Consider the following 26,416-nt stretch of genomic DNA (forward strand, 5'->3'; position numbering starts at 1 on the left):
ACTTCATTAGTTGCTAAATGTTCTTCCAGTTGAATATTTTAAACATTTCTGGCTTTTTCAGCCCTTTGTTGTGCCTGTGCCAACTTTTTCGAGACCTGTAGCAGGCATCAAATTTGAAGGTAGCTAATGTTCTGTTGATAACTCTGAAACGCTGAATTGTGGAGCGGTACATATTCTATAACTAAGGCAGGTTTTGACTGAGTAGATCTGAAATCACTTCAGTCTGTGGAACCTATTACACCCTGATTAATTCCTACTGAATGTAGAATGGACGAATAAATGTCAAGTGAACAGCTGCAGTGCAATAAAAAGAAAAGGAGAGCAAAAGTAAAAAGAACAGGGACGTGTTCTGAAAAAACAAAACAACAAAGAATGAACTAAATGATAAATGTGGCTACCATTTCTGTGTTAGTGTTTGTGCTGTGCCATTACTGTTCAGTCAGGGACAGTAACATCTCTCCCTAGTGGTCAAATAACGCATTGCTAATAACTACAGGAAGTATAGATTATACATCTTTTATAAACACACATGATTTTTAGACGTTTCTTTTAATCGTGCAATCACTACTCTCCATCATATATATATATATATATATATATATATATATATATATATATATATATATATATATATATATATATATATATTATGGAGGGTCTGCCGTAAACAGACCGTAAATCGATCTGCCGTAAACAGACGCGTTTGTCGTAAAGATAGTAACTATAACAACTAGCACCATAACAACTAAGCAACACATGCAACACATGTAGAAATGGCGACTGAAGGAGAAGCGCGTGCTGCTGCTGCGGAAATTATAAACTCTTTAACCCGGCATTTAAACTGTTTGAATGAAGGTGAGAAAAACACAAGGAAACGGGCATTGGAGACTATAAAAAAAGAAACCATCGACAAATGCTTGCCAAGTGCCGTGTTACAGGAAGTTTTTGCGTCTGTGCTGAAGTCGCTGCTAAAGTGCTTGTCAGACCCGATGGAAAGATGCCGAGAAACTGCTATTCAAATCATTGGAGACTTCATCAGATGCGTATCAAAGCCAGAATGGTCTCTTCCTTATGTCATTCCCTCTGTGGCTCAGCGGCTCGGGGGGAAAGAGAGAGTAGAGCCGGCAGAGGAGTTGCGCCTGGAAATGGTGAAAGTTCTGGTGCTAATTGTGGAGGTCTGCGGGGGGCACCTTGCACCCTACCTGGACGATATGATCCGAATCCTGCAGAGGACCATCACTGACCCTTTTCCCGAAGTTATAAAGGAAAGTTGTATATGCTGCAGACTTTTAGCCCGGAGTGTACCAGGTGAGTGAGTGCCATGTTCACATATCTATTGAATTCAAGTTGATTCTGTTGATTGGAAACGGAAAGGCTGCAGAAGGAGCCTGCAACAGCATGTGTTAGTTAATGGTGACTGGAAGTACATTTTCAAGTAGAGTCTTTTGGGAAATGTGGTGCATTTGGGGGGAAATGGGGAATGCGGGAAAAGCGTCGATGTGAGGAATGTTTGAGGATGTAAGTGAATGTGTGGATTCGGAGATGTAGGGGAATGGAGGGTATGTCGGGATGCAGGGGAATGTAGAGGAATTTGAGAGATGTGGGGATGCAGAGGAATGTGGGGAATGTCGTGGAATGTGAAGGAATGTGAGAGATGTGGGGAATATCGGGGAATGTGAGAGACGTGGGGAATAGTGGGGAATGTGAGGAATGTGAGAGATGGGGAATATCGGGGAATGTGAGGTGTGTGGAATGTGAGGAATGTGAGAGATGTGGGGAATAGTGGGAAATGTGGGGAATGTGAGAGATGTGGGGAATATCTGGGAATGTGAGAGGTGTGGGGAATAGTGGGGAATGTGAGAGATGTGAGAGAATGTGAGATGTGGGAAATGTGAGAGATGTGGGGAATATCAGGGAATGTGAGAGATGTGTGGAATGTGAGGGTATGTGAGAGATGTGGGGAATATCGGGGAATGTGAGAGATCTGGGGAATAATGGGGATTGTAAAAAAATGTGTGGAATGTAGGGGGATGTGCGGGAATGTGAGAGATGTGTGGAATGTCGGGGAATGTGAGGGAATGTGAGAGATGTGTGGAATGTCCGGGAATGTGAGAGATGAATCCAGGTTGAGTTTTTTCAGGTATTCACTAAATATTCGAGTTTCTCATTTTCTCATGATTTTACTTAAGAAATAACTTAAAGAAAATAATAAAATTAGTATATTTCCACATTGGAGTGGAGAGAGAACGCTCTACAATTGATTGCTCACTTACAGAGCACTTTATTAGGAACACCTGTACATCTTCACATTTTGTTCTTTGTGTGTTTTTTGACACAGACCACTTTCACATGCAAGCAGAATCCCTGGTTAAGCCGTTGATGCAGAATATCTCCCACCAGCATTCCCGGGTTCGAGTGGCCGTCATAGAGGCCACTGGGGCTGTTGTCCTGTATGGCACAGTGAAAGCCATGGATGATGTGCTCTCTCACATAGCACAAAGACTGTTTGATAACTCGCCCCAGGCAAGTTGATTGTTCTTGATTAAAGTATCCAATATTTATTAATTGTGTTTTTCCTAATGTAACAAATCTGAACTAGTTTATCTGTTTATCATGCCAGTTAGGAAGTGCCACTCTTTTACACATTTTGTGCCAGAGCTCCAGATTTTTACTATTTAAATATAGTAGTATGAGCAAAGATATATCAAAAGGACAGTGTTCTTTCTCCTAAAAAGAGTCCCCAAACCCTAGAATTTAAAATAAATATATTGAAAATATACTGTTATGTTTTTTACAGCATACTTTTTGACAGTTGCTGCATAGTTTGTAGTTGCTCATTGGACGCTGTGAAGTTTCCTCTAAAATAGCTGCATCTTGCTAATCTTTGTAATGGCTCTTTCAGGTGAGAAAAGCTGTGACAGTGGTTGCTGGTGACTGGCTTCTTAAACTCCATGACAGATACTCTTACTTCTCCAAGCTTATTCCACTGTTGCTGAGCAGCCTCAGTGATGATCTACCAGAGATAAAGTATAACTGACTATGATAGTTATTCCATTCCTGATCATAATCTTATATAACATTTTAGAGTTGAAACACAAAACTCTTCTTTTTTTTGTTTAGAGCTTTAGCATGGGATCTCTGGAGGCAAGTTGGTACTCAGTGGGAGAAAGAAAATGAAGATGATCTGAAAGACAAACTGGATTTTGATCTTTTCCCACCTTTGCAGTACCCTTCTGAAGGTGAGTTTAATTTCCCACGAATCAAGCTCCACAATTTAGCACATAAAAAATTATTTAACATGCCTGCACTCTGAGTCAAAACAAGTCTGGGGAAGTCAATGGTCTGCCAATACCTCTTGGTTAAATCCAGTGTTGAATAAAATAGACTTTTCGATTTGCACATTTAACACAAAACAAAATTAAACTAATATATCTAAACCTCTACACTGTTATGGACTTAATCCGGTCAGCATGGAGGGTACCAGTGTTGTTCTACTGTTCTTCAAGGTGCTCTTCTGAGATTCATCTTTTCAGGCAGTAATATTGCCATCTTTACTGTCACCCATCATCTTTTGCACACCTGTATCATCACAATCCCACCCATGTGCTTAGCTGTCAGGACTGTGCAGTGGTAGGTAATTCTGACCAGGTTTGACTTTGCTGGACCATCTGAACCAAACAAATGTACAGTGCTTCACTTTTTCCACATTTTGTTATATACAGCCTTCTTCCGAAATGTATTCAATTCACTATTCTCCTCAGAATTCTAAAAACAAAACCCATAATGACGACGACAAAGAAGTGTGTTTGAAATCTTTGGTCTTTGCTGAATATTTTGTTAAAGCGCATTTGGCACCAAATACAACCAAGTCTTTTTTTAGTATGAAGCTAAAAGCTTGGCACCCCTATTCTTGGACAGTTTCTCCCCGTTTGTTTTTGCTGAACCTCTCAAGCTTATCAGGTTTAAAGGGAAACGTCAATGCACAGCCATTTTCAGATTTCTACAGAGATTTTCAATCGGGTTCAAGTTTGGGCTCTGGCTGGGCCACTGGAGGACATTCACAAAGTCGTCCCGTAGCCACTCCATGGTCATCGTGGCTGTGTGCTTAGGGTTGATATCCTGTTGGAAGATGAACTGTTGCCCCAGTCTGAGGTCCGGCGTGCTCTGGTGCAAGTTTTCATCAAGGATGACTCTTTACATTGCTGTGTTAATCTTTCCCTCGATTTTGAGTAGTCTCCCAGTTCCTGACGCTGAGAAATATCCCCACAGCATGACGCTTCCCCCACCAGTGGAATGGTATTGGCCAGGTGATGAGCGGTGCCTGGTTTCCTCCAGACATGTCCCTTGGACATTCAAGCCAAAGAGTTCAATATTTGTTTCTCATGGCCTAAGAATCCTACCTGATTTTTGGCAAACTCATTTTACTGAGTCTGGCGACTCGATCATACAGGCTATCTCTGCAGCAATGGTGGAGTGCTGCAGAGATGGTTGTTCTTCTGTTCTTCTCCTCTCTCCACATAGAAATGCTGAAGCTCTTTCATAGTGACCATTGGGTTCTTGGTCACCTCCCTGACTAAGGCCCTTCTTCCCTGATCGCTCAGTGTGGTTGGGTGGCCCACTCTAGAAAGAGTCCTGGGGGTTCCAAACTTCTTCCATTTATGGATGATAGAGGCCACTGCGCTCATTGGGACCTTCAATGCTTCAGAAATTTTCTGTACCATTCCCCAGATACAATCCTGTCTCAGAGGTCCACAGACAATTTCTTGGACTTCATGGATTGGTTTGTGCTCTGACATGCACTGTTAACTGTGGGGCCTGCTATAGACAGGTGTGTGCCTTTCCAAATCATGTCCAATCAACTAAATTTACCACAGGTGGACTCCAATCAAGTTGTAGAAACATCTCAAGGATGATCAGTGAAAACACCTGAGCTCAGTTTTGAGTGTCATGGCAAAGGCTGTGAATACTTATGTATGTGATTTATTATTAAAAAAAAAAAAATATATATATATATATATGAGGAGCTGTATGAGAAGTTGGACACTTAAGGGAGGAGAAAAGGATTTGTACTGAATGGCCAGACAGAGGGACCGAGCAGGGAAGGATGTACTGCAAGTTAGAGCAATAAAAGATGGAGATGGAAATGTGTTGACTAGTGAGGAGAGTGTGTTGAGAAGGTGGAGGGAGTATTATGAGCAGCTGATGAATGAGAGCAGCGATTAAGAGGATGAAGAGTGGAAAGTCGGTTGGACCAGATGACATACGTGGAGATGTTTAGGAGAGATGGCAGTGGAGTTTTTAACCAGATTGTTTAACAAAATTCTGGAAGGTCAGAGGATGCCTGAGGAATGAAGAAGGAGTGTGCTGGTACTGATCTTTAAGCATAAGGAAGATGTGCCGACCTGCAGTAACTACATTACTATTAAGTTTGAGGAATTAAGTTGATCAGTCACACCATGAAGTTATGGGAAAGAGTAGTGGAAGCCAGGCTGAGAGATGAGGTGACCATCTGTGAGCAACAGTATGGTTTCATGCCGATGAAGAGCACCACAGATGCCTTATTTGCTTTGAGAATGTGGATGGAGAATTATAGAGAAGGACAGACGGAATTGCACATGTATTTGTGGATTTGGAGAAAGCGTACGACAGGGTGCCGAGAGAGGAGTTGTGGTATTGTATGAGAAAGTCAGGTGTGTCAGAGAAGTATGTGAGGGTGGTGCAGGACATGTATGAGGACAATGTGACAGCAGTGAAGTGTGCAGTAGGAAAGACAGACTGGTGCAGGGTGAAGGTTGGACTGCATCAAGGATCGGCCCTGAGCCCTTTCCTGTTTGCAGTGGTGATGGACAGGTTGACAGACGAGGTCAGACAGGAGTCTCCCTGGACTATGATGTTTGCAGATGATATTGTGATTTGTGATAAGAGTAGTGAGCAGGTTGAGAAGAGCCTGGAGAGGTGGAGATATGCGTTGGAGAGAAGGGGAATGAAGGTCAGTAGGAGTAAGACAGAGTACATGTGCGTAAATGAAAACGAGGGCAGTGGAGTGGGGCGGTTACAGGGAGAAGAGGTGGAGAAGGTGGAGAAGTTCAGGTACCTGGGGTCAACAGTGCAAAGTAATGGAGGGTGTGTTAGAAAAGTAAAGAAAAGAGTGCAGGCAGGGTGGAGTGGGTGGAGAAGAGTGAAAGGAGTGATTTGTGATTATAGGGTATCTGCAAGAATGCAAGGGAAAGTTTATAGGACTGTGGGGAGACCTGCGATGTTGTATGGATTAGAGACAGTGGCATTGAGTAAAAGACAGGAGGTGGAGCTGGAGGTAGCAGAGCTGAAGATGGACAGAATTAGAAATTAGTTTATTAGAGGGACAGCACATGTAGGATGTTTTGGTGACAAGGTGAGGGAGGCGAGATTGAGATGGTTTGGACATGTGCAGAGGGACATGAGTTATATTGGTAGAAGAATGCTGAGGATGGAGCCACCAGGTAGGAGGAAAAGAGGAAGGCCAAGGAGGAGGTTCAAGGATGTGGTGAGGGAAGACATGCAGGTAGTTGGTGTGAAAGAGGCAGATGTAGAGGACAGGGTGGTATGGAGATGAATGATCTGCTGTGGCGACCCCTAATGGGAGCAGCCGAAAGAAGAAGAAGAAAAAGAAGTTTGTAGAATTTTGAGGAAAATAATTAATATAATCCATTTAGGAATAAGGCTGTAACATAACAAAATGGAAGAAGCGAATTGCTGTGAACACTTTCCTGGATGCACTGTACATCGGCATGACGAGAAATTTGCTATAAATATTCAATATTAAAATTATTCAATTTTGTTTTTATTTTGATGTTTTGTGGAAGTGCTGTGGACAAGAGCAAGCACAAGTTTTTTTATTTGTATATTTTCCCTAAAGCTTGAAGCAAGGCAAACACTCTAAATTTCATAAACACTATTTCATTTGCATTCTTTCTCTTGATTCTCCTTCCAGTGGATCGTCCAGGGCTGGGCTGCAGGGAGCTGGTGGTGAGGAACTTGTCTAAGCTAATGCCAGCTTTGAGTCGTGAAGTTAGTGATTGGCTGGTGCAGACAAGAGTGAAGACAGTGCAGCTCTTGCAGGTTCTCCTGCTGCATGCTGAAGACCACTGCACCCAACACCTCCAGCAACTGCTGGCAATTCTTTACCATGCCTGCACTGACTCAGAACCAGATGTCAGAACAAACGTAAGTTTCTCTTGTTTTTTCTTATAGATGATTTAGCAGTTGTTTGATCCAGAGCTGCCAGTCAGAGTGCAATGCTTTTGTAGCTTTTACAGATGGAAACTTCACTGTTGTAACAGTTCACTTGCATTAGATGCATAACTAATAGAATGCTGATTCTCATGATTTCGACAGTGCACATTATGAATTCTTTTGAATTATGCAATGTGTTTTTACACTCCTAATCAGGAATTAACTCTTTAGTAGTCAGTAACCAAAGCAGTGGTGCCTCTAACCATCTGAATTTTTTTTTTTTTAATTATGTACAAATGCTTGGCCAAATTACACATTTGCTCATTTTAAAGTGAAAAGAAGTGCAGTAAATATATTTTTTAAATATCTAATTGCTAATCACGGTTACTTTACAGTTAATAGATATTTTAAGTTACTGGTAACTAGGGTTACAAAGGGGTGGAAAAGATCTGGAAGCTTTCCATAGAAATTTTATCTGGGGAATTTTGGAAATGTTTCAAATTGGAAACTTACCAGGAATATATGGTAATTTCTGAAAATTAATAGAAATCAATTAGAATTTTGGGAAAATTTATATATAAAATAAATACAATTTATCATAAAAGTGAGTATAACCCTCACATTTCAACAATTGTAGTATATCTTCTCAATGTACAATACTATAATAAATGAAACTTGGATGTATTTAAGAGTATTCAATGTGCAATGTGTATTGCAGTATACATTTTCTGACCTCTGAAAATAAATCAACATACAGCAATTTTTGTCAAAACAACTGGCAACAACAGTGACTACACCCTGTATGACAGAAGATATAACAGCTGTACGTTGTGTAATCATGCAAAGCCACATGTCCTATTCATCATGTTCTGTTTTTGTCTGCTTGACAGAACCATACATATATTTGTATCTTTTATTAGAGCAGTTAAAATTTGGTGCTTTGAGTACAATTCTCTCATACTGACCACTGGATGGTCACCATGACACCTCATGGCAAAGACTCTCTTAGGATTTGTCATTAAATATGTTGTTCTCCACAAAGATGGCTGAGGATATAAGAAGATCCGTAACACCATGAAACTACAGTTAGAGTTCAGTGGCCTGGGTCATGCAGAGGTTTTCCAAAACTGGTTCCACTCGGAACAGGCCTCTCAACGGTCTGATGAGAATAAGATAAACTTGTTTGGCTCACCCTGGTCAGGAGTACCAAGAAAATTGTGTCTTGCTTACAGGAGCATGCATGGTGGTTTTAGCATCATGGTCTGTGGCTGAATAAGTGCTGCTGGTACTGGGGAGCTGCGTTTCATTAGGGGGAACATGGATTTCAACATGTACTGTGACATTCTGAAGCAGAACATGTTGCCCTCCCTTCAGAAGCTGGGCAGAACACACTTTGCTGAGGAAGCTGAAGGTAAAGGTGAAGGTAACTTGAGTGGCCAAGTATGTCCCCAGACCTGAACCCTAATAACCACCTGTGGGGCATCCTCAAGTGGAAGGTGGAGAAGCGCCAATTGTCTTAACATCGAGCAGCTCCTTAATGTCATTATGGAGGAGTGGAAGAGATCCCAGCAACAACCTGTGCAGCTCTGGTGAATTCCATGCCCAGGAGGTTTAAGGCAGTGCTAGATAACAATGATGTTCACACAAAGAATTTACACTTTGGACACAGTTTTGACACGTTCACTTAGGGCAGGGGTGTCAAACTTGGGGCCGAGTAATCATTTTTGGCCCGCGAGATCATATCAAATGTGTATTAGAGCTGGCCCGCTAGTATATAACGCATACACCGCTAATACTACAAATCCCAGAATGCTTTGTTAGTGCGTTGGCGCGTCAGTCGAGACCGCTGATCTCTCAGCGTACTCAGCGCTGAATTTACTCCGTGATTTACCGGCTTTGAAGCCCAGAAATGCAGAATTGGTTTGCTCAGTAATCCGTTTGTGGTTGACTTGGAAGGCGCACCAACCAACCTCCAAATGGAGCTGACTGAACTCCAGTGTAGAGACACGCTCGAGTCAAAGTACTACTCTGTGTGTGCTGCACAGTTTCCATGTTTCCTCCCGACACATTGCTCCAACTCCGTGCCCAAGCTGCTCAAACGCTCTCTGTGTTCACCAGCACATATCTGTGTGAGAAACTGTTCTCTTTAATAAAGATGAACAAAACACCACTCAGGAGTCTCACTGATGAACATCTTCACTCAATCCTGAGGATTTCCTCAGCTCAGAGCCTAAACCCAGACATGATACACGTGTATCTAAGAAGAGATGCAGGTATCTGACTTCAACCAATCAGAGTAAATCAGAGTGTAAAAACTGAGCTTGAATGAATGATGTCTTTATGCATGTTTTCTACTCTAAGGCATGAACTGTCATGTTTAATAATTGCTTTTTTTAATTAAAGGAAATTATTATTTTTGGTTGTTTTGTTGTTGCCCTGTGAAGGTTTACATTAAAAAGGAATTCGAAAGGCTACAGATATATATATATATATATATATATATATATATGAGTGAGAGTGAGAGAGAGAGAGAGATAATAAGAAACGAATACCACTGATGTGTGTTTTATTTCAAATTTAATTTCTCATGTGTTTATAATATTAAACACACAAACTTTGGTTGTTCTAGATTCAATGTTTATGCAAAACTAACATTTGTTTCCATATGAAAAGGTTAAACATTACACATCTGGAGAGATGGAAACCATGCACAATTGCAGTCAATTTTTCAATAAATATTGAGTTTGGCCCGCGACTTCGTCCCAGTTTTTAATTTTGGCCCACTGTGAATTTGAGTTTGACACCCCTGACTTAGGGTGTTGCACGCTATTTTTACAATAATGGCTGTATGTTGAGTTATTTTCAGAGGACAATAAATCTGTACTGGTTGCTGAAATGTGAGTGGTGTACTCACTTTTATGAGATACTGTATAAACATTTAGTTTGGTCATAAGCTGACATGCATGCTAACTAATACTGATTAAAACAAAGACATTATTTACTTACTATGTATGAATGCACATTGCATGAAGTACATTGCATGAGGTATGGCCCTGCAGTAAATGTGCTGTGTGCATGTGATTGCTGAATGTGCAGGGTAGAAATTCAACTAAAATTGCATTAAATCTGGTTGTTTGAACAGAGTTTATCCGGCAAGATTTTTCTCAGACTACATTTAAGTTTACTGTTATAGGCTAAATTGCTATTTTGTCATTTCCCAGTTTATTCCTATTAATTCTCATTAATTCCGATGAACAGTTTCCAACCTTGAAAGTTCCTGGAATTTTGCAACCCTACTGGTGACTAAAGTATAATTGTGCTTTTGCCCCTTAGGGTTTGGAGTCAGCCAGGCTCCTAGGGATGTTTGTTAACCCAGAGGTTTTCATCAAGCTCTTACTGGCTCATGTGAAGGACTCCTCCTCTTACTTCTGTTCTTCTCCTTTGGCTCCTCTAATGGTGTTGGCAGCAATGCTGAAGGGGAGCAACAGGAAGCTGCTGAGTCCACAGCTTCTCCACATTGGACAAATACTTGCCGATCCTGGTGTCTGTCAGGAGACTCAGAACGTAAAAACATTAATACTCAAACACTCACACACTCACACACACGGACAGACATGTAACTTTCCGTCTATAGAAAGTTTGACCTTATTTATATTTGCTGGTGAAATTGTTTAATGACCGACCGAAATTCTAGTTAACAAAAATTACCACAACAAAAGATTTCTTGAAGGTAAATTCATGAGCAACCCAACCCCTTCAATGGAACTAAGAGCCTGAGACCAAACCTGTACCATCATGTAAACAGAACAGAACACAGTCCATTGACACATGTTTTGCAGAGGGTGGAGATTTCTGCACAATTACCTCAATTCCAAATTCCAAAAATTTTTGGGATTTATTGGAACACCGAATGCTTCCCAGGCTACCGTGGTCTACATCAGTCCTTTACTTCACTATTTATGAATGGGAAATCCTAAGCCACACACCAAAATCATGTGGAAAATCTTACCAGAATAGTGGAGGTTATATGGGATGCAATTTCCAGAAAGCACACATTAGGTTTCAAAAGCATGGCCATATAGTGTACCATAAATACTAAATACCCTACACCATTCCGTCATTATTTAGATTTCTGTCTGCTGAATAAAGCTCTGTGTATTTCTGTCAGGGGATGCTACTCGAGTTGATTCACTATTCATATAGTTTTTAATGGTTTAATTTAAATTGTTTGAATTGTTTAATGTGCCATCAAGTATCAAAAGTGCATAAGCGCTTCTAGGCAGCCCCCAGAATTGTCTGTTCAAAAGTTTAGAACTTAAAAAATTCAGAAAGAGTCTAAGACCTGTGGTTTAACACTGTTAGAACAATTATAGTATTTTATAGTCACTGCTAAATATTATTGCCCATGTAAAGTGGATACAATAAGGTGATGTGTTATCTTATATTGTATAATTGTAATAAAGACTCTAGCTGCTGCATTCTGCATCTGACTGTAGCTGAAGAAATCACTTTTTCCTATTTTGATATTTGATTTCTAACTGAAATTCTTTATCTGAATCTGCCTAGTTTTGTACATTTTATGCAAATACCCTCACTCTTCTGGGAAAGCTTTTCATTTTATGGCTATAGGGATTAGTCTCCATTCCTGTTCCCAAAAGTATTCAGTGTAGTTGAAATCAGGGCCCCATTTGCAAGCTCCTTGTGCCTCTAAAGTTCCAGTGAAGGAAACTTTAATGTTGTGGTATATGAACATATTCTAGCCCCACATTTTTTAACAACCAGGTTAGCATATTAGTTCCATGTAAATCTAAAACATGTACAGTATATAATGATTTTATACATTGGCGTTGTGATATGATCACTAAAACAAGCGTTGTGTCTATATTAAACCTCTGCCACATATTCTTCACAGACTCTGTATGTTGAGCAGCTACTGGCATGTGTGAAGGTTCTTTTGGACGTGTGTGAGGAAGATTGTGGCATCATCAGTCTTGAACTGCTAAAGGTTCTAGTAACTGTGCAGTGTATTTCTACAGAGCCACATATCCATACTAAGGTAGAACAAACATTCACACATTCTCAAACAAAATACTCCTGACAGTTCACTTGAGGGACATTTTTTAGGATACCTTTTTTATTTTTGTTTTTCCTTTGGTGTTATTTTCAATAGTTTGGCTTTCTGTTTCGGTGGGATGAGGAAATGTCCAAAATCAATTCACACTTGTTTTTCTGATCTGTACAATTTTTTAGGCTCTTATGCTTTTCAGGTGGATGCCAGATAGCAGTAGGTGTGGCAATGACATAAAATAGTTATTTAGTTGAATAAAGTAAGGCACAAGCTACTATAAAACAATATACAGTATATCTAAATATGACAGTATTAAAGCTGACATTTTGAACGATCATCACATATTCATTTACTAATCTCAAACACAAGTGTCCTTAGTGTGTAGACAGAAATTCAAAAATTAGCTTTGCCTTTCCAGTACTTATGGAGGGGAATCTATAGAGTCGTTCAGCCATGTCAATGCCAGTGATAATGTGGATATTCCTCCTATTTATCACTTTACATTTTAATGGAACAAAACCTGACTGTCTGCTTGAGATGCTAATTCCCTCACTATTTCTTTCAGTGCTGCTGTGTGCTGAACACCTCCTCAGTGTTGTTTCTCTTAAAAAATAAAATGTGAAATTATTCCCCAAAGTGCAGCAAGTAAAATTATGTTACATTCTTCATCTAGCAAATTACTGTCTTAACAAAGAGTAAAAACTATTTTACAGTATATTTGACTATATTTTATATCGCTTACATGCAAAAATAGCTTTTCTTGCATGTAAGTGATATTGTAGCAAAAATAAAATATTTAAGCCGTTTAATGGTGTTTAATTACATTTAAAATCTTTATTGTCATACAGTGCCATCATTATATCAGCCCTGTGTGTAGCTCCTTTGCAGCTCACATGGCCACAATCTCATAGAATGTTTTGTTATTATATTGTATATTATTCATTTGCACTGTATGTTTGCCTTTTTAACTTGGCTTCCTTTTCAGTTCGCTTGTATGAATAATTTTGAAAGATGTAAATGCAGAAGTCTAATATAAATGGTTTTTACTCTCTTTTTACTTCACAGGCAGAGGAGTGTGTACTGCGATTGTGTCACGTGCTAAATCTCAATAGTGTGCATGAGCTGTACAGACAACACATGGACAAGTTGCTTCAGTGGCTGTTAGAATCCCAAAATTCTTGGTCCACATATTCTATCCAGAAAACCCAACTGGAGATTATCGCACTTCAGTCCGGTATGTATGAGCATTTGAGTTTTGAAACTAGGTCAGGATCAAGGAATATCAAGAAAACAGTTTTGAACTTGTAAGGAAACATAAAAAAAAAATTATTGAAACATTAATTAGCCACATGAATGATTATGCCATTGGAGACATATGACAATAGGACTCCCAGGTTATCGTAAGGTCCCTATGATGCCACATCCAAGGCAAAATGCATGCCAATGCTTTGTACATATTTACCATTGTTCTTCTATCTCATTGGGAAATTCAGTGTTTATAGTGACTTCTCTTAAGGCCAGCATTACACTTTTCATGCTCACCACAAAAGATGGCTGCCCCTTCTATGCTTGCATGTGGTGCAAGTGTGCATTTGTCAGATATGTATATTTGACACAAAAATCGGTTAACTATATGAATTAACTTAACCTCTCTTGAACGATTTTTACTGCAGACAAGCCTGGGTGCAATGCAGCCTTGTATGTACATGTATGACATTAATGGCTTTGGTAAATGTGTACTTTCACACAGAAAACAGAAATGGTGCTACCTGGAGCACTTATTCTTGTTTAGTTTAATGTTATGAGGAGATTAAATGCCCTTGTTGTCATGTCATGTTTCGTGGCCTTGTTCTGGATATTAGTATGTTGCTAATTGTGTTCTCCAGGCCCAGTGGTTGGAGAATTTCTTCCAGAGTTCATCACTCTATTAAAGAATTGTTTATTGCCCAGTCAAGACCCAGAGATGCGGCTGCCCATTTTCACCATGCTCTCTAAGCTTCTGTTGAATTCTAGTGATACACTGGATTCACAAAGGTAAGTTGCTCACACACTCTTGTACAAAAGAGCGGATTAATGCACAAGATGTAATTTAGCATATGGAAATCACACATTCAGAGTTTAACAGAAGATCAGGCAGTGTGGAGAATTACCAAAGGAAGCAGTCAGCTGCTGCTGTGTTATACTGGGACCTGTATTTGCACCTAATGCATAAACTGAATCATTGTGCATCTAAATCCCTCTTCTTTCCTGTAGGAAGTTTTGTGAATACCTGGAGGTATTTCTGCAGGAGCTTCTGTTTCCCAACCTGGTGTGGCATGCAGGCCGTACTGCTGCTGCAGTTCGCACTTCGGCTCTCAGCTGTCTACTAGCTATGCTGCAGGGTGGAACACTTTCCAAGGAACAGGTACACCAACAGTAGATGTTTGCTTTCTCTTGGTTTAGTCTACTGAAAACACTGTTAAAACACTTTAGCTTAAAAAAAACAGTGTTATTGAACAGGCAGATTGAAAGTATGCTGTTGGCTGGCATACTCAAATTAACTTTATTTAAAATAAAATGCTAATTTATAAAAGAAATTTCAAAGAATATTGTTTATTTAGTAGTAGCAGTTCTATATTATCAGTTGCAATTACTAATCTATATGCACTTATGATCTCAGACACTGCTGGGAGCGACATAACACACATTTCTACCTTTTCTAGGCTTTTGTTTACATGTTTTCAGTGGCTATTAACTTAGCATGCCTTTTGTGCGACACCATTCGTTCATATTGAGAGCTCTCCTCTTCCTGTTAACTGTAAAACAAGGCATCACACCATGTGTGAGGAAAGTAGACATATCTCAAATATGTCCAATTAAAACCCTTCATCCAAGTGTGGCTGAACTCCTGGGTCTGTGGGTAGTCTTTGACTTGGCTTTCTGTTGCTGTCTGTTATCAGTCCCAGTCAGTGTTGAGATGGCTGTTATGTCCATTCTTGGACCCCAGAAATTCTAAACATCTGCTACTCAAGCACAGTCTTGTAGCATGGCCACATGATCACTGACAATATTATAAGGGTATAAGGAAAGCCCCCTTCCACATGCTTGAAAACCTTGAAAGTAGACTTAACCAGGATTCACAAATCACCTCATGAGCCATGAGACAGCAATAATTATAGGGTCATATTCATACTGATGAAGTAAGTACATGTAGCCAGAGGAGCAGGTGCTTACAATACTGTGCCAAAAAGACCCTGTTTATTAGAACAAACAAAATAAAGCGTTATCTGTTCAGTTTGTAATCACATTACCACTGGCAATAGGTCCATGATGCTTCTGCATCATGACATCATCATCAAAACAGAAGGAGAACGGTTTAACACAATACCAAGATAGTTAGCCAAAAAGAAGGTAATGAATTAGTTGATTCGAAGATATGTAGTCATGGTCAAATGGTGCCAGTAACTAACCTGAAGTGATAACATGAGGTGAGGTGATGATGTAAATGATGCCGATAAAGATAAAATATATTCTCGTTGTGTTTTTTTGCTATATTACGCTGTGAATGTAGTGTTAATTAATGAACCTTTTAAAAGGTTCTCCTACAAAAAAGCGTATTTTACTTGTGGTTCATGTGTTCATCACAATATTCATTTTTATACTAAATAGTAAAATATTTGCCATGTCTGATTTGGAAGCAGTTATTAGGCAAACTGGTGTTGGTCTCATCTAACAGTGTCCAACTTACAAGTCTTCATTTGCACCTAATAAACACACTTCCAGTCATGTTCGTCTCTATGCAATGTCACCTTTAATAAACTTCTATCACATGTACATGTTTAAGAGTGATTTGTATCTACAGGATAGTTGACATTTTCAAAACTATCTATTATAACTAATTTGTGAACTTTATAATGCTTAATAAATGGCACAGATCTGTTAAAGGAAAATTTCCTAAAGAACCCTTTAATCTTTGAATTGACTCTGCTAGAAATCCTTGATGTTCTGATCAGCCTGGGTCACATGTTGATTGTTGTGTGTTGTGTTTTAGGTTCTAAATAGGGAGACAGAATTCAGTGCTTATCTCATTTCAGCACTGGAGGAAGACTCTCAGCTCTCTCGGGTGTTTGCCTGTAGATCAATATCCTCATTCATTACTGTTGCAGAACAAGGCCTTAACCCAGACACACTCAACAAGATCTACCCAGGTACATTATACACTCGAACATCTGCAGTCCACCCAGTTACAACCTTCACTCCATCACTCACAAGCTCTCGCCTCATACAAGGCTTAATCCTTATACATTTCTGAATACATTCATTTTTGAAACACGTATGTTACATCCGTGTGTGTGTGTGTGTGTGTGTGTGTGTGTGTGTGTGTGTGTGTGTGCTTGTTTTTTAGAGCTTTTAAAAAGGATAGATGACCGCAGCCAGGAAGTGTGTGCTGAAGCTCTGAAAACTCTAAGTGTGTGGTTTTCCTCTTTAGACAAAAACTATGACACACACACAAACCGTTCAAATCTGGAGTTCCTTTTCCAACATTTGCTGTTGTACTTAGATGACCCTGACAACCAAATCCAGCTACGGGTGCTAGGTAAGGCACAATATAATTTACAGGTAGTCCTCAAGTAGTGATGGTTCGACATACACATTTTCAATCCTAGATGACTATCGATACAAAAATAAATAGTTATTGACATTTTTTGCAGCATTTAAAATTTTGTATGATTCGTTGGGACACTGCCAGGGTGTACTGCCATCTCCTGTCTTTTGAGATGCCTTTCTCTCACCTGTGGTCTACTGAGTTATGTGGTCTCAATGTTAGAGCGCATATTTTTTAACTGTTTTTGGCGATTCAAAGTTAAATTTCCGCTCTTGTCTTTCTCTTTTTATCTGCTCCGCCCTCCACTCACGAAACCGCCGCTTTTGCACGTGCCCATTGCCAAATGCATATATACTATAAAGTGTATACATTATGGTACTGTAAATTGCTCTGTTTTTCTAAATTATGTACTATAATATTTTTTATTATTAACAAATTACAGTATACTACCCCATACTGATCTCATTCTTTAAGACACCCGGGTAGGCTAGGTCATGTCTCCATGGTCTGTATTATATCTGGTGTCTCCATTGTTACAGCTATTGACAATTTGGTTCTAAAATTATTTGTCTTTCAATGTGTTTACCTGATATCTGTAGATGTGAATTCTTCCTCTTTACAAAAGCTGATGCTCCTTAATTAAATCAAATCAAAATGTGAGCCCTGATTGTAGTCAAGATATTTTGATGTCTTGTTGCTTTTTTTTCTTCGCACTGAAGCTACATGGCTTTTGACAAAAATAGTTGCATTGTACTTTTTACAGTAGAAAAAGCAGCTTCATAAACAGTTAGCTGGACAAAGGAACAGTGGTCAGAAAATACCTTCAGGATGAGGCTAAATATGAAGAAGCTTTATAAGAGCTTAGCAGAGAGAAGCCTGTTTTGGCTTCCACCATTTTTTTGTAGCCTGTAAATAATAATATTTCTGTATATAATTTAGTTAATTTTTTATATTTGGAGGCACACAATTATATAGTGTGTGTTTTAAAGCATATAAATATTTCCTTCACTTAAACTAGGAGACCCAAACCTGCTCCAACATGACAATTCCCCTGTGCACAAAACCTTTGAACACACGGTCTGCTGTAGAGTTTAATTCCTATTGGACACTTTTGGGATGAATTAGAACACTAATGCATTCATTTTACAAAAGAACAAATGCCAATTAATATTTAATCTGAAAAACGTTTCTGACTGTTGCTTTTATTTCATTATTGGGTTATTGAAAGATGAAGTTGCTTTTATAGAAGTTTTTACCAATATGTTTGTGTGTATGGATTTGCTGTTCATTAGTATTTTTTATTTTTTTTTACTTGTAATTGGGATTTAGATGCTTTCTGGGTAATTGATTAACAACATAATGGTTAGGATTCTGCTCAGTCTTTTCATAAAAATGTCTTGCAACCCCTGAAAATTTGAAGCAGGATAGCAGTTAGATGTTGTAGCATTTTCATCTAGCTCTTGCAATCATGCCACCTAGATCATGTGTCTGTGTATGTCTTCTCTCCAGATGTTCTGAAGGCTGGGAGTGTTGCAGACCCTGTTCTTTTGCAGCAGAAGGTGGAGGAAGTGAGAGAGAAACAGCGCAGCTCTGAGTATTGTGATCAGCTGCTCCAACACATACAGGCTCTCTGATACACCCTCAAGCTTCTATCTTTTAATATTTGATTGACTTGACGTGACGTGACGTGACTTGGTGTATGTGGTATACATGACCAAATAAAAATTTTTTTTATAAAGTTTTAAAGTTTTTTTTTTGTTGCAGTTTTTATATAGAAATAGTGTTTCTGTTCTTGCTGCCTTTGCCTTAAAAACAAACGAGAAGATACATTTTACATCATTATTTCAAATTTAAATTCATTTATTATTCTTAAACAGTTTATAAGAAGAATTTTGGAGTAGACTGGAGTAGTCAAAATACAATGTTGCCAAATAGAATGCTCAGGCAATTGTTTTTTATCAGTGAGCTTCGTCAATGAGCTGCTACAAAGACAATCCATTAGTGGTCATATTGAATTAAAGATGGAAAATTGCATATATGCTGATCTACAAACCCGATTCCAAAAAAAGTTTGGACACTTTACAAATTGTGAATAAAAAAGGAATGCAATAATTTACAAATCCCATAAACTTATATTTAATTTACAATAGAATATAGATAAAATATCAGATGTTGAAAGTGAGACATTTTGAAATGTCATGCCAAATATTGGCTCATTTTGGATTTCATGAGAGCATCACATTCCAAAAAAGTTGGGACAGGTAGCAATAAGAGGCCGGAAAAGTTAAATGTACATGTAAGGTACAGCTGGAGGAGCAATTTGCAATTTATTAGGTCAATTGGCAACATGATTGGGTATAGGGTATTGGCAGGGGCGCCGTTAGGGGGGGGTGCAGAGTATGCCAGGCATATGGGCCCAAGAGAACGCTAGGGGGCCCCACAATCATCAATAACATTTTTTTTTTTATTTAAAACATTTTTAAATTACATACACATATATATTTTAAATAATAACACTGTGGTGAAATAAAATAAATTCCCTGTAAATAAAATTAAACTATTGTTAATAAAAGTGCTGCGTGAGTGTGACGCTCTTCAACCAGCACGCATGACGTTGACGCAAAATGTAACGAAGGACCAAAAGAAGCATTTGTCTGGTGCCCAAAAACGAAAACTAAAAAAAGTAAGAATGAAGACGTAAAAAATTTAAAAAACTCTCTTATAAATTGGGTCTTTCCGAAAAATATATAAGGCTATCAGGTTTTTTTTGATAAGCTATTTCCAAGTGTAAGACTTAGATAATAAGATAATAACTGTTACAAGTTATTCCGTTCTGTATAAGAAAGCGGTGGTGTTGTGCATCTTTTACGTTTTATATTTCTTTATTGCTACCGCCCAAATTAAATGTACTAATGTTTTACTGTAAATAGGTAGGTAAATATATTTCCCTGACAATGAGTGTTGAAAAAACATGCACCATACACCCTCCGTACATGCTGTATACACCATACACACTCCATACATGCTTCATACACCATACACACTCCATACATGCTTTATACACCATACACCCTCCATACATGCTCTATACACCATACACCCTCCATACATGCTCTATACACCATACACACGCCATACATGCTTTATACACCATACACATGCCATACATGCTTCATACACCATACACAATCCATACATGCTCTATGCACCAAACACCCTCCGTACATGCTTTATACACCATACACCCTCCATACACCATACACAATCCATACATGCTCTATGCACCAAACACCCTCCGTACATGCTTTATACACCATACACCCTCCATACACCATACACACTCCATACATGCTCTATGCACCAAACACCCTCCGTACATGCTTTATACACCATACACCCTCCATACACCATACACCCTCCATACATGCTTCATACACCATACACACTCCATACATGCTTCATACACCATACACCCCCCATACATGCTCTATACACCATACACACGCCATACATGCGTTATACACAATACACACTCCATACATGCTTTATACACCATACACATGCCATACATGCTTTATACGCCATACACACGCCATACATGCTCTATACACCATACACCCTCCATACATGCTTTATACACCATACACACTCCATACATACTCTATACACCATACATGCTCTATACATCATATACACTACATACATGCATTATACACCATACACACTCCATACATGCTCTATACTTCTATTCCAGAAGAGGAAAAAATTTTACAAAATACTTACATATGGTCAGAAGGGGTGTGTGTGTGTGTGTGTGTGTGTGTATGTGTGTGTGATCGCCTGATGTTCAATAAATATGGAAAGGAAGTTGGAGGAATAAGATGGTACTTATTTTTTTTTTGTCCAACCCTGAATAGACTAAAATTAATGGGAAGTAGAATAATCAAACAACCCGCTAAATTACGTATTGAAAAATAATTTATTTGATATACTGGTAAGTGGGTAGAGTTTTTAGATTTAATGGTAATCAAGGGATTTTCAATGTGAATAAATGAAGAACTGATTTTTCATGAGGAAACATTTTTCAGATCATCTCTGACATATCATGACACCAAATGCCCATTTATTATAATCTATCATTGTTGAGGTGTGCAGTTCTGTGATGGGCTTTTAAATGCAGAAAACAATGTACAGTGTGATCATGGTGCAAGTAGAGACAAGATCAACAAGATTATATATAGCAGCATACAGTAACTAAAAGGGAAAGCCACAAGGTAACATAAGGGATCTCTGATATAAGAGATGGCCCACCACACCACTGTCAACAAACCTGAGTGAACACGTGAGAGTGGAGGGATAACAGCAAGCATCCAAGCATCCCAGTTCACCAAAACATACTATGTCCATAATCTCTCCAGATCTGCTTCTTTACCTAAGAAAAACCAAGTATGTATCGCTGCAGCCCGGAGTTTCCCTTGGAAATCAAGCCTGATCCAACTTCGAGCCCCATGACATCAGTCACTGCTTCACCTCGGCGGAAGAGGGTCCAGAACTGAAAAGAGTGAGAGTGCCCTTCTCGAAGATCAATTTGCATTACTTACCCCTGTAAAGATGGGTGTTGTAAAGTGCTGTGCTCCACCTCTCTTTCTCCTCTTCCTTAACCGCCTTAGTCCAGTGCTCGCATACGTCCACAGAATGGCGCTATGGAGAAAGTCTGAGTAGCTGTTCATCTGCTATGGCCCTTATTAGAAGGGGGCTCTCTGCGAACAAGCAGACTCTCAGCAGGTGGATTGTGGATGCTATCTTATGAGTCCTCTGGTCTCCCCGTACGTTTTGGGGTCAGAGCTCACTCTACGCAGAGTGTAGTGGCCTCCTAAACTTTGTCCTATAGTGCATCTCTTTAAGACATCTGCGAAGCTGTGGTCTGGTCTACCCCACTGCCCTTTGTCAGGTTCTACAGCCTTGACCTTAGGGCCACTCATGGCCCCTCTGTCCTTTGACCTAGCTGTGCCCATTCACACTAGGCAGGAACTGGTCAGTCTGGTGGTATGAGATTCTCGTTGCCAAAGCGTGTTGACACAGCTTGAGCATGCATCCCTGCAGCGCTTGCTTTCCTTGCAGAAGCTTTTCCATCGCATGCGCTTTTTATAGCTTGATGGTCGTGACATAGCTTAGACTTGAACACTGAGACTGTGCCTTAGTCTCAAACACTAATTGTAAAGTTGTTCCATTCTTGTGGGGCTTTGTAAAAGAAAGATCTGCCCCCTGCTGTAGTCTTCATTATTTGATGTACCAACAAATAGCCTACACCTTTTGATTGAAGTAGGTGTGCTAGATCATAATTTACCAAAAGTTCTCTCAGTTAATGTGGCATGAGACCATTTGGTGCTTTATTCATCAATGGTAGTAGTATTTTGTATTCAATTCGAGATTAAATTGGGAGCCAATGAAGACAGAATAAGACAAGTGTGATGTGTTTCATCAGCATAGCAATGAAAGCCAATACTATGTTTACGAATAACTTTACCCAGCAGGAACCTAATAATAGCAGTCGGCCTAAGACAGATCCTTGTGGAACACCATACGTTACCTCAGTAAATATAAAGTAGTCACCATTTACCTCAAACTGATAGCGCTCAATTAGGTAAGACATGAGAGAGCCATTTGCTTAATTCCATGCTAAAAATAGTTTTTAGTCTAGCACATTTCTTGTAAAAAATTAAAATAAATAAAGCATTGCACATTTTTTTATGAAATAAATATAAAAATAAACAAAATAATAAGTGGTATTGCACATATTTTAATTTTTATTGCAAATTGGGGAGAGCATTTAAATGTTCAAGAGGTATATTGCTTGGGACGAAACTTGGCTGTCATTGGTTGTATAGACCCTACAGATAGTACACAAACACCAAAGGGAAACAGGTGTGGGAACCTCTTAATTTTACCATTAATAATTAATTACAAATTGTTACAGATTTCTGTAAATAAATATTGTTTAGCTCAATTTAGCTCTATACATGACTTCTTGCCTTGGCTAAGAAATCTCTTGTTTTGAAGATCTTATTCTTTATTCTTAAATGATGAATAGTTGTAGCTGAGGTTTTGCCCGGTGTGAAAATAAACACATTTTTTCTGATGCATCAAATATTCAAAGATAGAAGCTTGAGGGTGTGCGTCAGAAAGCCTGTAGCCTGTGGAGCAGCTGATCACAATACTCAGATCTGCGCTGTTTCTTTCTCACTTCCTCCACTTTCTGCTGCAGGAGAAAAGAGTGTGCAACACTACCAGCCTTCAGAACATCTGTAAAGAAGACATACACAGACACATGACCTAGGTGGCATGTCCCAATTACAATTAAAAAAATTACTAATGTACAGCAAATCCATACAAACAAATATATTGGTAAAATTTCCTATAAAAGTAACTTCACCTTTTAATAACCCAATAATAAAATAAAAGCAACCGTCAGAAATGTGCAAAACTAATAAAAGAAAGTAATCTATAAAAGGTATTCTGTTTGTATTAATTTTTTCAGATTAAATATGATTTGGCATTTGTTCTTCTGTAAAAGAAATGCATTAGTTTTCCAATTCATCCCAAAGCCGAAGGCGAAGAACAGAATTAAGAGGAGTCCTTTACATGAACCAGTATGAGCTTAATGAAAACCTCACTTCTGATTAGGGGTATAACAATGCATTACAACATCATCATCATTACAGCATCAGAATAAAAAAAAAAATCATGATGTGCATTGTGAAAATCATGAGAATCACCATTTTATTAATTATGCATCTAATGTACAACCCCTCCGACAAAGAGCAACTAAAAAAACTGTTCTGAAGAACAGTAAAATACTGGGCAACACTGGTATCCTCCATGCAGTTTGATTTCCTTTTGAGATGTATCAGTCAGGATTTGGGCCTCATCCTAGCACAGAGACAGAGCTGGTTTAAGTGGTAAATTACCTGCTACTGGCCTCTGATCAGGGATAAACTGTGGGGATAAACGTATAACTTATAATACATATAATTGTAAATTGAATTGATTTTACAATCCAAATCGTTTAGTTTTACAATCCAAATCGTTTAATAGTTTAATAAAGCTACTTTGAAATGTTAGCAATATGTTTTTCGTCCACTAGGGGGAGATGCCAGTCCTCTTTTCCCTGACCGAACAGTACTAGCACACCATTACCACTAACAGAAATTGTAGGCACATTTATCAATTAGTTGGTTTCTTGCTGTTGGCTTTTTCAGTTTACGTCCCTGTTCTTTTACTTTTTTCTTCAGTTCTTTCTCCTTCTCTTTTTGTTGCACTGAAGCATTTTGCTTGACATTTATGCCCCACTTGCTCCTCATTTGACCCCATTTGTTCCTTATTCATTAACTCTTTAGTATATTTAAGATGTGCATCTCTTTTGTTATATTTCTTTGTATTTGTCTCATATAATTTAGGCTGTAATTAGGAATGGGTATTGTTTACATTACATTGATACCGCAACTGCATATAATGAGCTTTTTCCAGCATATGTTGTGCTGAAATGTTCCATTTCTAATGGATTTAAAATATGCACATAGTCAAGCATGTAATGCTTTTGTTAGCAATTATAAGTGTTTTCTCTAAACTATTAATCTGAAGGCACAGTCACACACTGTAATGCAGAGCAGGTCAGAACTTCTCATCTAAATGTATAAATAAATACATTAAACCTGTGATGTGTCCATGGCTATGTTTTGTGTATGTTCAGCTTCAGCTCTGTCAGCCCAGTGATGTCTCTTCCACCACAAAGATGACATCATAGCTACGATGCAGCCCAAACACTCACTAAGTTGCATTTGTGTTTGATTTTACTTTTTGGTCCAAACCATGTTTTGGAGATATCCTTGTTTTGGAATTGTGCCTGTCCTGACTTCTGTCACATATTTTGTTTTGATTGCTAGAGTTGTAAATAATTACACTGCTGTCTTTATAAATAATGTATTCAGCTGTTCTAACACAGAACACCTCCAAATCATAATCAATGTATTAACATTATCATTCTCATATCATTCATTGGCTAATGACTATTCATAGTTGGTAGGCAACTTCTCTTAGCATAAAAGGACGGTTTACATTGTCAACCAGTTTACCTCATTAATGAACTCCAGGTCTGACCAGACAAAACTCTCAATGGCCAACTGGGCTTTCTCAAGATTTCCTTGCACTGCTGTTAAAATCAGTGTAGATCAAAATTGTGGCAGGTCTTCACATCTAGTGTTTTTTTTAGGCTGTTGGTAGCACATTCTAAGAGGGAGGACAGATGTTAGATGTTAAATGCTTAACATGAGTTTTCCCCAATACTTTTCTGGAATCTGAAAAATGCATGTGCTCCCAGACTTTGTTCTGAAATTGTAAAACCAGTTGTGGTTTACATTGATCACACAGGGTGCGTGTGTGTGTGTGTGTGTGTGGTTAATGCGCCATTGACTCCCTGTATGCACATGAAGACGTCATTGTGCACGTCCGTGCGCGCGACGGCCTGATGGGGCCGCAGAACTGCGTTAACGCAGAGCGCGTGAGTGGTTCGGGGGAAGTGTGGGAACACAAAACACAAACGTACATAACACAGACGTACACACACACAAGTCCCATCAGCACAGGATGATCCATACAGGAATGCACATACGCAGGACACAAAACACCGCGTTAAAACGTAGAACGAGCCAATATGAGTCCGGAAAGCGGTTTGGAGCTTCAGCGCAAACGCAGTGACGTCACTGCCATCGAGATCTCAAGTGAGAGGAGAAATCAGCAGCAGGAGAAATAAACAGTGAACATCATCCGAAATCATTCGAATTCAAACCGGAGAGCCGTCCACGCATCTCCCGTGGGAAACGGTAAGATCTGCAATCGGGAAGCGTTTGATTCCGTTTCCGTTAAGTCGCGTGAGCTTTCCGTGGAATCAGGAGAATCGTGATATAAGTGTGCAGCCAGGGTCTTGCAGGAAGGTGAGATGTAGACCACCACGAGAAAATGTAGAAGATACTATCCGATGGTTGTGTTTCAGCAGCTTCACTGACAGCCTTCTACAGGGATTCAATCCATATTTACAGTCGGTTATCTCACTCTTCAGCTTCTAGCTTAAAGAATTACGCAAATGTGTGTGTGTGTGATTTAAGATGTCTGATTATTCCAGCAGTGATGTGCAAACATGAAAACACGTGTTAGTTTAACGCAATGCTGTGGTTTATCTGCTATATATTTGACACGCTTGTTGCAGTTACATCTATTACATCAAAATGTACTGTACGAATACTAATGACCTTTCTGATGTAATAATGCAACGTGCACACACGCATATAGAAACCCTGAAGCATCTGTTGATTTCATCTGTCTGGTTGTGCTCTGCTGGATATGATACTGTATATGTCAGAATGAACAGTCCCCTTTCTGTTCACTTCTCACTACAGCAGTGCTAAGATGGCCACCTCCTCCCCCAGTCTTGAAGAAGATGAGAGTCTGAGGGGCTGTGAAGTTTTTGTGCAGAAACACAACATCCAACAGATTCT

At 39.1% G+C, this 26,416-nt stretch overlaps 2 protein-coding genes across 3 annotated transcripts in view; both read left to right on the forward strand.

The window, feature by feature from the left end:
• Positions 1–726: 726 nt before the first annotated feature.
• Positions 727–18,603, forward strand: LOC124397349 (dynein axonemal assembly factor 5-like). Its single transcript, XM_046866924.1, has 13 exons — positions 727–1,308; positions 2,339–2,523; positions 2,903–3,027; positions 3,121–3,239; positions 6,971–7,203; positions 10,546–10,776; positions 12,125–12,268; positions 13,346–13,514; positions 14,167–14,314; positions 14,534–14,684; positions 16,311–16,467; positions 16,665–16,856; positions 18,375–18,603. Exons 1-13 carry the CDS (start codon positions 774–776, stop codon positions 18,497–18,499), a joined length of 2,514 nt encoding a protein of 837 aa, XP_046722880.1. The 5' UTR covers positions 727–773; the 3' UTR covers positions 18,500–18,603.
• A 6,779-nt stretch (positions 18,604–25,382) lies between these two features.
• Positions 25,383–26,416, forward strand: part of prkar1b (protein kinase, cAMP-dependent, regulatory, type I, beta) — a 24,671-nt gene continuing 23,637 nt past the window's right edge. Inside the window, exons 1-2 of one of the 2 annotated variants that reach the window (XM_046866873.1) lie at positions 25,383–25,744; positions 26,321–26,416. The exon at positions 26,321–26,416 is cut by the window's right edge and continues 85 nt beyond it. In XM_046866873.1, the coding sequence (XP_046722829.1) occupies positions 26,328–26,416 (89 nt within the window). In that variant the 5' untranslated portion in view covers positions 25,383–25,744; positions 26,321–26,327. Of the gene's footprint in view, positions 25,745–26,317 lie in introns of both variants that reach the window. The other variant, XM_046866872.1, reaches the window with a different exon arrangement.

Source organism: Silurus meridionalis, chromosome 14, assembly GCF_014805685.1.
Source record: "Silurus meridionalis isolate SWU-2019-XX chromosome 14, ASM1480568v1, whole genome shotgun sequence".
NCBI classification, from domain to species: domain Eukaryota; kingdom Metazoa; phylum Chordata; class Actinopteri; order Siluriformes; family Siluridae; genus Silurus; species Silurus meridionalis.